The sequence below is a fragment of the Pyxicephalus adspersus genome, chromosome 7 (assembly GCF_032062135.1).
Source record: "Pyxicephalus adspersus chromosome 7, UCB_Pads_2.0, whole genome shotgun sequence".
In the NCBI taxonomy this organism is placed as follows: domain Eukaryota; kingdom Metazoa; phylum Chordata; class Amphibia; order Anura; family Pyxicephalidae; genus Pyxicephalus; species Pyxicephalus adspersus.
In genome coordinates this window covers 62,937,330-62,949,902 of record NC_092864.1, presented here as the reverse complement: position 1 = coordinate 62,949,902, position 12,573 = coordinate 62,937,330, and the positions used below count along the sequence as shown (strand labels likewise).

At 35.8% G+C, this 12,573-nt stretch overlaps 1 protein-coding gene across 1 annotated transcript in view; it reads right to left on the bottom strand.

Moving 5' to 3' along the window:
- LOC140335787 (aldehyde oxidase 2-like) overlaps window positions 1-12,573 on the bottom strand; it is a 53,150-nt gene that overhangs the window by 32,963 nt on the left and 7,614 nt on the right. The window contains exons 2-6 of the mRNA XM_072418723.1: window positions 7,136-7,280; window positions 5,521-5,613; window positions 2,415-2,557; window positions 1,361-1,454; window positions 544-647 (exon numbers count right to left, since the gene is read on the bottom strand). Coding sequence (XP_072274824.1) covers window positions 544-647; window positions 1,361-1,454; window positions 2,415-2,557; window positions 5,521-5,613; window positions 7,136-7,277 — 576 coding nt within the window. The 5' untranslated portion in view covers window positions 7,278-7,280. The remainder of the gene's footprint in view (window positions 1-543; window positions 648-1,360; window positions 1,455-2,414; window positions 2,558-5,520; window positions 5,614-7,135; window positions 7,281-12,573) is intronic.

Here is a 12,573-nt window from a genome sequence, read left to right as displayed (position 1 = left end):
CTGTACAAAGCATTGGTCAGACCACATCTGGAATATGCAGTCCAGTTTTGGGCACCAGTTCACATAAAATACATTGTAGAGAAGGGCAAATAAACTAATAAACGGAATGGAGGAGCTCAGCTATGAGGAGAGATTAGCTGAACGGAATCTATTCTCCCTTGAGAAGCGACCTTTAAGGAGGGATATGATCACACTGTATAAATATATAAATAGTCCATATAGAGAAATCTCTTCCCGATTGTTCACTTTAGTGTTAATACAAAGTTCAAGTTAATACAAAGGACAAGGGGCCACTCTTTGCATCTGGAGAAGCTGAATTTCCACATACGGAAGGGATTCTTCACAGTAAGGTCTGTGAAAATGTGGAATGGCTCCATTAAGAAGTAGTTAGCATTGTTTATTCATTTTACTTGTGGTTTTTTGTATCAACCTGATCAAGTATGTAACAATAAATGTAACAAATGACTAGATCTTTTCTGTCAGCACCATAGCCGTAATCAGTAGGATATGATGAATAGCATATTAATTAAACAAATAGTATACCTTCTTGGAGAAAGGGACATTGATTGATATCAGAATCTCGTCTGTCCTTAAAGCTGATGTTTCATCAAACACTAACTGTCTCAGAGTAACCTGGCGTCTCCTCTCTGTAAATAACAAAAGTCAGTTAGGAAGTAGGTGATATTATAGAGAAGAGTACAGAAAGGTTACATGCATGTGTACAAGGAAAAAAGCAAGGAGCTGTCTTGTATTAGGGATATGTTTACATGGCATGATTTACTTATAAATTCTGTAATTCATACTAATTTATGGATTGGAAGAGGAAAAACATGAATATAATACAAATGTGGCTCAGGGTTTATTACTTTCATTTACAAGCTGTGTTTCTATACACAGCTCACTCCCTGACAGTGAACGCAGGACCTTCCTTAAAGAGAAAGTTTAGTAAAGTTTATAGTAAACTTTTTAGTTTTACTGCGGCATTTTGTAAATTAATATTTTTCTGTGACCTTTACATTTAAAAATGATTGCTCACCTATATACGTAATAGTATCATATGTAATAATATATATATGTAATAATATGTAATAATAATAATATATGTAATAATTTATGTAATGTAATAGTGACCTGTAAACTACTAGAGGTGACTCTGTATTCGACTACAATAAACCCCCTGCTGTATAACAGTTTGGACATATAGGGAGTGCACTTCTTGTTTTTATTAGGATGATTCATGGACATACAAAAAACTCATAGCTATTTTAGGAAGAAAACTAATACAAGAACAACAATATTGTTATGTGGTAGTGGACAAAACAAACTCCAAGACAAAAGGTAAATTAGCATTGGAACTTACCTTCCGATGCAAGGTTAAATGTGCAATTCCCAACAGCCAGGATGGGGTTAAGATCCCAGGTAGAACTTCCACTAAGAATGCTACCTCCAAGGGACTGAAGAAATAAAACATTCAAAACAAATTTCTGGATTACATTTCAGTTGTAATTAAGTGGGCAATGAAAGCTTCCTGAACTACTGCACACAACCAAGAAACTGTATTACATCAAGTTCTACAACACAACTACATCATTATTTATACACAGGTCAAAATATACAAGACATGTAACTAGACTAAAGCCACAAACACACGTGCAATAATAGTCATTGGAAAGGATCTTTCTCGATCCTTTCCAACGACTAGCACTGCACTATGCATGAACGAGGGTTGTAAATACAGCCCGTTCTGCTCTATGCAGAGGGGAGGAGGAGAGCGACGAAGCGTGCATTAGGATCGTTCATCCTCCATCGTCCATGGATTATCGGGCGAGAACCGTTGGACGTGTATACGTAGCTTTAATATCTACAACTAAAGACCCAGATAAAGATAGGGCAGTGCTATTGCACAAACTAATAAACTGCTGCCACACTTTCTGTAGTGCAGGTAGAAAGCATATTGCCTGGACAAACCCTGATGAATACCCAAACATGTAATTACTTGGGAGAAGCTAATATAAACTTCTGATGTGTGATAGTAAAGTCAATTAGTCACTTTTAAAGCACACTTACAGTAGATGTGAACTTATAAAATCACATATATGCTTTCACGTGTTATTTTTATTTCAAAAGTAATTATATTTTTTTAAATCTGTAGCTTTCATTTGAACACTAGCTGATGATCCTGATATCAAGGTTCAGGCAATTAAACTTTGTACACATGTCGTATAATAGGCACTGAAAGCGATCATGAAAGATCTTAGACTCGTGTATGTTGATGTGCAAGTGTATTTTATATGTGATGGGTTTTAACAAATGTGAGAATTCATATGTATAAGTATCCTAAATTTCCATTAAAAACTTTTTGAAAGTGAAATGGACCTATTTATTCGTTCAGTTCCTTTTAATGTAACACATACCGCTTCACTTCGTACATGCTGTCCTGCCAGCTGCTGGAGAATGACATGAAAGAGCTTGCATTTTTCTGCTGGTAGCTGAGACACGGCTTCACAGAGAATGGATCGTACCAGGGCGAGACTGCAAGCTGCTCCAATAGTGATGCCTGAACAGACAGAAATTTTTACACTTATTTTTGGAATATTACCTGTTTCATGCAGAAACAACTGTCTTGTGTGTGTCCTGTGCTTTGGAAAGTGTGACACAATACCAAATGATATAAAAACGCCTATAGACAGCTTTGAAAAAAAGATACACTGACTACTGACAATGCAAATAATAAATAGTGATTGTTTGTAGGTTAAGGATTGTTCCACCGAGTTCCCAAGTAAATTTAGAATATGCCGCATCCCTTAATACAACTCATCAAAAACTTTTTTAGGGATTTTAGCAGGGTCAATAACCTTGGGACTTTAAAAGTATATATTCCTTCACACTCCAATATATATTACCTAATAATACAAAAGTTTATTTAACAGATAAAAATATATATAGGCTCCAATGGTCAGTCTGTGGGTATTACAGATAGGCTTATAACAGTTCAACGCATTTCTCGGAACATAGTCCGCTTCCTCAGGAACATATTAGCTTCTGTTTCCACAATCTCTTTCTCGAATGGACCAAAGGATAGATTCCTTAACAAGGTATAAAAACAGAAGGAGAAGAAGCCAATCCCGCAGTAATAAGGATAGAAAATACCACTAGAGTGGTTGCCGAGCCAATAGTACATAAGAGAAAGAAGGTAAGAAACATAACATAAAACATAAGAAGGTTTAAAAACAAGACCACAGGTTGGGCTCTATCCGGTTCCAATTTTAACGTTGATAAGTGTTGTCTGTATACCATCCGGGTAGAACCGTTAGAGGATTATCCTCCTATGCTCGCCGCTGGGCAAATAGTTATGCTTTCTCTGAAATTGTCATTCCAAGGGTCTATTCATAAAGCAGTAAATCTGACTTTGACTAAAAAATTCCCTGGTGGAGAATCAATCACTGCTGCCAATAATTCTTCACAAGAGAATGTTTCAGTGAATGTTAGATTTACTTCTTTATAAATAGACTTCTATGATTTACATAAATACTGAATATTAGCTCTCGCCGTTTTCTTCAAAGGCTTAAAGTTGAACTAAGCTAAATAAAAGAAAAAGCCACCAGGTAGACGTTTTTTGTAAAAAAAAAAATATGATCAAAGTCTCTTTTTCCTGGCTCCTGATGGCTTTTTTTGGCAGTGCCATGCAATGTAGAACCTGGCAAGGCACAGTGAACAATAGACCCAGACACCAGAGACAATGTAACTACTACACACACACAGGGATTACATTATCAGTGTCCATCTAATAGCCAAAAATAATTGCCTTGGACCCAAAAGATTCTGTGGCGATGATGGCGGCTTTGGGGAATACAGCACTAACAAGGCACCTACATAAAGGTGTGTCCATACATGTCAATTATGACAAAAGCTCATCCACACCAACAAAAATTTAGTTCTGCTTTTAAGTGTCTCTTTCATTAAAATAAAAGGTCCAATTACACTGTCTAGACTGCCTTCCTAAATTACCTTCTATATGTAGGTAGGAAAAAACCTGTATAAGGTTAAGATCTGACTATATTTACCTTATCCCAATCCAGTCCCCAGTGTCTATACAAAACTTGGCAGAGGTCTGTGTGGATGGCAAAATTAGTATGCAAAATGGATGGAGTAGGCAAAATCTCACAAGGAAACACTCTTGCAAAGAACTGTCTACAAAGTGAAAATTTGCCTGTTCTGCAGACTCCGTCTGGAAGGTCAATTATGTCAAATATCATAGACAGTAGAAGCAGCTCCGTGTACACTAATCATCCGGCTGCAGCTCACATACACCTGAAGGCCAAACCTGCTATGTTTAGCTCTGTGAAGATGTACTGGTTCCATATTGTCCTCAGGCCTAATCTTTAACACAGAACATAATGCTGACGAATAAGCCTTGAAACACTTACTAAACTGACCTGTGATTCCTCATTTCTTTGAAAGTACAAATTAACGTTACAGAGAAAAATCCACATAAATTATGACTTGTAAGAAATTCCTTTGAAGCTGTAAATTATATATGTGACAGCGTACCGCCTATTGTAAATTATAAGGACACAAAAGCCTAAGATCAATTCCAAGGTAAAATTAGATTCAATTTGTTATACAAAAAAAGTCACATCTACCTCGCCCAGAAATTGAATGGAGTGCACCACAATATTACTGGGTGAAGATTTAAATCAGGAAAAGCCAGAATACGACTGTACAGAGTTTATGTGTGACTTTACAATTTCATAGGTACATAATAGAATAATTTACAGGCTTATTTTCAGGGGCTTTGGATGTTTGTCTGTGGTATCAATTTACCTTGAGTTTGATATGCTTCTTATTTGTAAATTTGTATAGGAAGGCAAACAAAAAGAAACCCTACTGACACAGGCCCCTAGGGAACCCTTGGGGCTTCCTCAGATAATTCCCTCCAATGTTTTTAAAGTGATTATTATTAATTTAACCTGTCTTCTTGGAAATATTTTATATGTGACATTCTGAATAATGTCCACAACTTAAATGGTATTCTTGATATCACTTTCATTCTCTATTTGTTCCATTATTGGACCTCCTCTAATATTAATATATATGCCACTGAACCATAGCTGCACAGAAATCATTTGTGTGAAATTTGAGCTTGAGGGCCACATAAGTATGTTGTTATCAGACAACCATATATGTTGTTCAGAGTACAAAATGAACAGTTGGTATCTTCCTAGCCCATTCATATCTGTCAGATCTGGCCTTTAACATACCAAACCTGGTTACCCACTATGCCAATATGCAGACAGCATACAGCCATTTGTTATAGGCAGTTCCAATATAATTATGGGGTCCTAAAAAAAATATGAATATATGAATTTTGAGTGCCTTCAGTTAAGGGACAATATATGATTGTTTATATATATATATATATATATATATATATATTTATTTATTTATTTAACATTGACTTATCCTGTACAGTCTAGTAATGGTAAATAAAGATTGCAACTATCCATTTACACCACTTACCTTTCTCCGCAATGTTCACAATGCTCAGCTCTGGGACTCTGGATGGGGAGATAATAACTGGATAAAATGAACCAGTTAGATTGACCGGGGGTCCTGTAATACAATGATAAACTAATGAAATGATCAGGCCAATACAAAACTCAGAAATAAATATGTACACAACGGAACTTGTCCATTCCCTATTTTTAACTTTGCATTTTCAGGTCAAGTGCCATGATATATTCTCCATGGTTTACTTTAGAATCCATCATATAGTGTTTGTGGAGCACTCTATAGAGGTTACTGATCCTTTAGAAAAATTCATTACAGTTGAGTGTTGAAAAACATATCACAAATGGTTGGTAATGTTGTATGTAGATCATATCCATAGTGAAAAATGGTTTCATGAAACATAGAAAAAAGCAATGGTTTGGGGCCACATAATGCTCATTTGTCAGTGGTATATACCTTATCACTTTGGAAACATGTGTTTCCTACCTTTACTCTATTCCAGCACTGCAGTCTCTATCAGACTGTTCAGCATTCAGCATTCCGAGGAATGTCAGACATCTATGTGCATCACATAGTAGTGATGTAGGGGTTACAACCAAAGCATGCAGTGGAGACAATGTTGAATGCTAAAGATTTTTACAGAGCATGCAGTACTGGAATGGAAGAATAAAATAAACATAAGGGTGAATATAATCTCTCTTCAATTGCAGGGAACTTCTAAACCTGACTGCGTCACAATATTATTAATGATCAGTGCTTTTTCCCAGCATCCAGCCATGGCATTTCAGGTAACATGTTCTCTGGCTACCAATCACTACTTCAGATAGTCCATTATTTTTCTTAGTATGGCAGAGGAGAATTAAATTGGCTTCCCAATGGACATATACAATATGTAAATGTATATAAAACAATACACAAATGTAACTTTGGTAATACAGTGGTACCTCGGTATCCACTTTGGAAAAAGTCCAACCTGGTATATGTCCTGTTTGGATACAAAACATTTTGCTTGGTATACAACCTTTGTGCTAGAACTTGTATGGATCAAAATGAGTCATAACAGTGCACGCTACACTTATTTACTTTCCTCGAGACAAAGCCACGACTGCCCACGAGCGTCAGTACGCCAGTCGCCACCATTCAGTGAACAACCCGCGCTATTACTCTCTGTGAATTACATAACATCTCCTCCTCCCTTCTCAGCACCATCCTAGTAGGCACTCACTCTTCTCAGCAAGGTAAAGTGAGGTTACATTTTCATTTATTTCATCTAATTGATTTTGTATTTATGTATTTTATTATTAAGCAGTGTTTAAATTATTTTATACAGCCCCATCAATGTTTAATATGCCAATACCAATAGGATTTTTTCTTCATGGGAACGGATTATTCAGTTTCCTTATTTCTTATGAGAAAAATTTGTTTGGTATTAGTCCTGTTTGGTTGAGGTCCAAGGATCGGGAACAGATTAAGGATTTATACCAAAGTACCATTGTACATTAACATTAAATGATTGTTAATACATAATATTAGTTAATACATTATTAGTGGTTGTTAATGATTGTTAATACATTCACATTAAAAAGGACATTAAATCAAACTAAACTAAACTGCTACTACTTACCAACAAAAGTATTGCCAACCACCAGGGGAGCATAGGGATAAAGTGATTTCAGTTGGAGAAGCTCTGTAAGACATGATGGAGTAATCCATTTACTCTTATCACCCTGCAGAACCAAGGTTCTCCTCCTCTGTTCTTCCGTCATTATCTAGACCAAAATAGAAACAAAGATTACCCATTTGGAGTGGTAAGGAGATGTGCTATATTCATCAGACTAAAACTGTGCAGTACGTTCTGTTGTTGGGAGGAATGGGCAGCTATAATCAAACATGTTAATGATCATACATCACAACATTAATCATTGGCTTACATGGCACTGTGTCAGCTATGATGAACTGTGAATAATATAGGCATCACACCTAATTCATTGTATGCATATGTTCAAACAGGAACAATGTAATGTTAATGTAATTCAAAACTTAAAAAAGTCAGAGTGAGCTAAGAGTGAGAGTGTTAGTTCCAAGAGTATGGTGAAAAAAACTTTCTAAAAGATTGGATACAGATTGCAGCAAGTATGTGTGAGCCTGTTGGAAAAATGTATAACGTTAGGCTATATAGAATTAATAGGGAACAGGTGGGTATAAGACTAGTAGAGGTACTGTAGGCTTATTAAACTTCTTAGTGACAAAAGAATCAAATTGCTCCCCTGCACAATGGAAGAATAACTCTAACCCTTATTAAACAAAAGGTTGTGATCTCAATGTTTAGATTAGGGGAGGGACATGGAATATACAATACAAATCCCTGACCATCAATAAACTGTACTTAGATATATTTGTTCAGTCTGTGGGTGTAACATGAATATTTACATACTCTGAGACAGGTTATTTTGACCCCCTCCTCCCCTCAACAATGTTTTCACCCCTTTCTTCAAAAGAGCAGCGCCCTGTTGGTTCATATATCATTCTGTATGAGATTTATGTAAGAATCCTAACCTGCATGACTTTCCCCAGACACAATGGCCCTGATTTATTAAGGCTCCCCAAGGCTAGAGTAATTTCACTTTCACCAGTGAACCTGAGTGATCCAGCATACCTGAAATGGATCTGGTCTAGAATTAAAAACATTTGGTAACAAATAATTAATTACTTTTAAGATTTGCTGGATAACTCAGCTTCACTGATGAAAGTTTATCCTCTAGAGCCTTAATAATTTAATAATAGAGCCCTATTTGGAGAGCCTTAATAATTCAGGTTTAATCTATTGATGGCACTGCTTTCAAAAAAACTCATTGTTACAGTTGCATTAGAGCAGAAATTGCTGATTTTTTTTAATAAATTCCTACTTTTACTAGATACTTTCTATGGAGTTACTACCTAATAACCCACTGGACTAAAACAAGCATGCAACATATTTGGACTGTTTTACAGATTTCTCTGTATTATATATGTGTAGAGAGAGAAAGAATTCCACTTTAAACATATAAAATATGTACAGCGTGTTTATTTTAATTTTTTGCATATTCGTTTGTTCTTAGTTATCAAATGAGGCTAGGAAAACTAAGACATATCAGTGTACACATGAAAAAGATAGCTTTCCACTTCAAATAGGTACAGTCAGAGTCACAAAATGCAAATAAGGGGTAATTTACATCTGTGACTAATATAGTAATACTATAATCATCATTTGGTACAATTAGAGTTAGTTGTCTTACATGATCTGTGTGCCATTTTATTAAAATTATCAAATAGTCAGGAAAGAAGATTATAATATACCATATGTTTAAAAATCATTTAAGCACATAGTACTGTGGTGGAGTTTTTCCACCTGATGTTCAGAATTTACAGGTTATGCAGTTCAGCAACCAGACATGATACATATAAATACATTGACAAGGACTGATAGGAGAAGATTGCATTCTGCTGAGCTCATCAGCTGGCTGATAACTTGTTGAATCATCTGTTGGAGAGGGAGGTGAAGTTTAGATTTAAGTAAGTCCCCCCTCCAAGGTTATCAATTTCCCCTCTTTGAGCCAGGGTATTTACTTATTGTGGGAATGTATTGAAAATAGTGTACACATTCATTCTTGATTTCAGGAATATACATAACACAAAGGTAATAGTATTTTACATACAAACATAATTTGAGGTCAGCCTCACTGTGTTCTAAGGCACGACGGGTTCCTTTTGTGGTACCTTCCTGGTAGCTAGACATAACATCCCTGAATGCATTAGAGTGTAAAAGCTTATACACAGCCAGCAATACAACCTTTTATTTATTGGTCCCCTGAAGAAGCCCAAGAGGCAAAACGTGTCGGGACACAATTTGTTTCTTCTTTTTTGTATGCAACTCATACTGACCCATATCAGGGTATGTGGCCCAACTTGAAGAAGTAGAATCTGAGTAGCAATTTCTTATCTTGCCATTTCATTTCCCACTTTATAGACATGGGTACATTTATTTCCAACAGTATGTAAAAATTTCTTAAACATAAGTAGACCACTTTTACTTGATTTATCTGTAAAATGTTACAATTAATTTATTATTACAATCCTCATTCCCAGGGAAATTGATTTTTGGTTGTCTCACTTCCAATAGCTTCCACAAAAACTGTGGCACAATTGTTTAGACGTTTGTGTACATTCCTGACAGCAAAGATCCAAAAATGACTGCTATTTATTAGGAATAGTTAGAAATTCAGGTATATACAGCTCAAGGGAAGATACATGCATAGACAGGAAGGTCATGTTCACACAGCTGCTGAAACTGACAGCTTCCACCAGGAATGTCATGAATCCAGTAATTCATTTTGCTACATAAACAAACCAGGAACAACAGCAGTCCAAAGAAACTAAGCATTAACCTTGGACATACTGACTATCACAATATATTGCCAACATTAGAATAGTTATTTCACTCATCATTTAATCCTGTCCGTCCCTGGGAATATTTGCAATATACAAAATACAAGTGATATGCTTACCCCAAACAGGTCATGAAACACAATAAGGAAGAGTAAAATAACAGAAGGATAGAATGATGGGTGGGGCAATTTACAGAACAAGATCAATACCATGTATTCATCTATTGTAGCTGATAATACTTTTAAATTGAATTGGATCCTTTGTATCACAGTTTTGTACAGAAAGGAGATACATATAGTAGTGTAAACAAAAAGTATATAATATAATTATATATTGTAGTGTGCAGGCAAGGAAAAGTTTTAATCTTGGACTAACTAAAACTTAGCTAGGAGAGACTTTTGGATGTCTACTTCTGCACAATTTCAGAATCCACTGCTGCTTTACATGACGAGTTGTGTGGGACCACCGACACCTCTTCTGTTGTCTCTCAATAAATACCACTGACATCAATGATTCTTCCCACTGTAATCAATGTAATTGGTCATTATTTCCAAACACCCTCAATGTATTAAGATAGGCGTCACACTAATTAATAATGAATTTGGCCATTCTTCCCAAAAACCCTGATATATTGGCAAATTCTTCTCATCTATTACCAATGTCGGTACAACATTTTTCCCAACTGTCCCCAATGTATTGGGGCATTGGTCTTACTGAACACCAGTGTAACTGAGCATTCCTTTCACTGAGTTATGGAAGTAATTGTGTATTCTTCCCAAAAACCACCAATGTAATGGGTCATTCTTTTTCATTGACCCCTAATACTAGTGGCATATGTTCTACTTACCATCAGTGTAAAAGGATTGATTTTGTACTAACTAATTATATTCACATAGAAGTGTACAGAATGAAATGGTGTGGAGTATATATTGTGCATCACTGTGTTCAAAATGTTAAAAGAAATACTGAAATGTTAATGAAAGAGAAAAAAATCTTGCAAAGGCTCTGGTTACATGGTTACAACTGGTTGCCAGAAGGCAGTAAACCTAAACTGCCTGCTAAATGCTGTTGCTAAATGCAACATGCTAAATGTTGTTGCTTGGCAAGAGTCTTGGTATATATCAAATTGTAGCTTTTTCAGATCTTTTAGGTTTTTTTTGTTTTTGGTTTTTTAATCTAACTGTACATTTATTTTGTAGCATAGATTGGAGGCAAAATATACGTGTCAGTATGTGAAAGTGGATAAACTGGCCTTACAACTCAAAAGTAATGACCTTAGAGTAGTTCCTTGTTCATAGCTTCACCTAGCCTTTTCAGCACCTTGAAGTTTAAATTCTGATGTGCTATATTATGAAAGTCCCCACTTTAGTCTGAAAAAAACGAGGGCTGGTACACCGCTCTCCACCTTTCACGACTTCCCATTGGTGCATCAGCATAAGAAGTGCCCTCAAGAACCAATAAAGGTCTTGCTAAGCAACACTCATATATTTTACAGTTCCTTACAATTTTATAATTACCTTACACCCCTGAGGAATGTTACCAGAGGATTAACAGCAATCTTCGTTGTACCCTTAAAAGAAGCCAAATTCCAATGGTTGTTTATTAACATACTAAAGAGGTTTGCTGAAATCCACATCCTAAATATATGTATCATTTGCTCAGTCATAAAAAGGTATTTTGCATTCCTGTGACCTCTCTTCCTGAATTGATTACAGTGGACAACCTCGGTCTGTTCCACAATGATCCCTGTTATTTGCCTGCCCTGACATTTGGCCTGTTTGACCACAAATGTGTCTCCAGATTGTTTACCCAGATTTCATTTCTCTCTGCTGATACAGAGGGGCCACTACTTTCATGATACTGAGGATGCTCAACATACAAATGGTGATGAGGACCTGTAGACACATGGTAGACCATATATAAACTTTGAATTTCTCCTTATATAGAAAAGGGCTAGAAAAGAAGAGAAGTGGAAAGATTTGTACAAAATGGCTTCAATATATATTTTTTTTAATATTTCACAATGGAATTATTGCTTGTTTTGCATTCTACCACCACTTAAATCAAAGTTATGTAAACTGGGGACTACCTGTATATCACCCTTTTTTACACATATAGACATTTTGTCCTGATGAAGATTTAGCCTAATGAGATGGATCAATATTGTTTTTTCAATGTCCCATGCCTCCTGAGAAAACAATGCTTGTGAAACGAGTCGAGAAATGGACAATGAGACATTTTTGTTAACATCCATATTGAAATATTTATAGACTATCAACTGATATCTCATGTATGCCTTTAATGAATAATAAATTATGTTTTTAGAATTTATGTTGTGTAAAGAATAATTACTTTTGTTGCCTTAAAAGTCCAATAAATTTGGGAAATAAACCTTGTAAAAACTCTAATTGACAATATTGACCAATATCATGAAATGGCTAATGTGTCCCTAGCTGAAGACCCAGCTAAATAAACAAATCTTGTGAATTAATTATCTGAGTGCTCAATTGTTTGCTTGAGATGATAGCATAAGCCTGGAATTTAACCACACAACCACAAGATAAGGAATCAATATTGTATATAACAAGGCAGGTTTACACCCCGGTTATACATGGGATTGTCATAAGGTGGAATTCC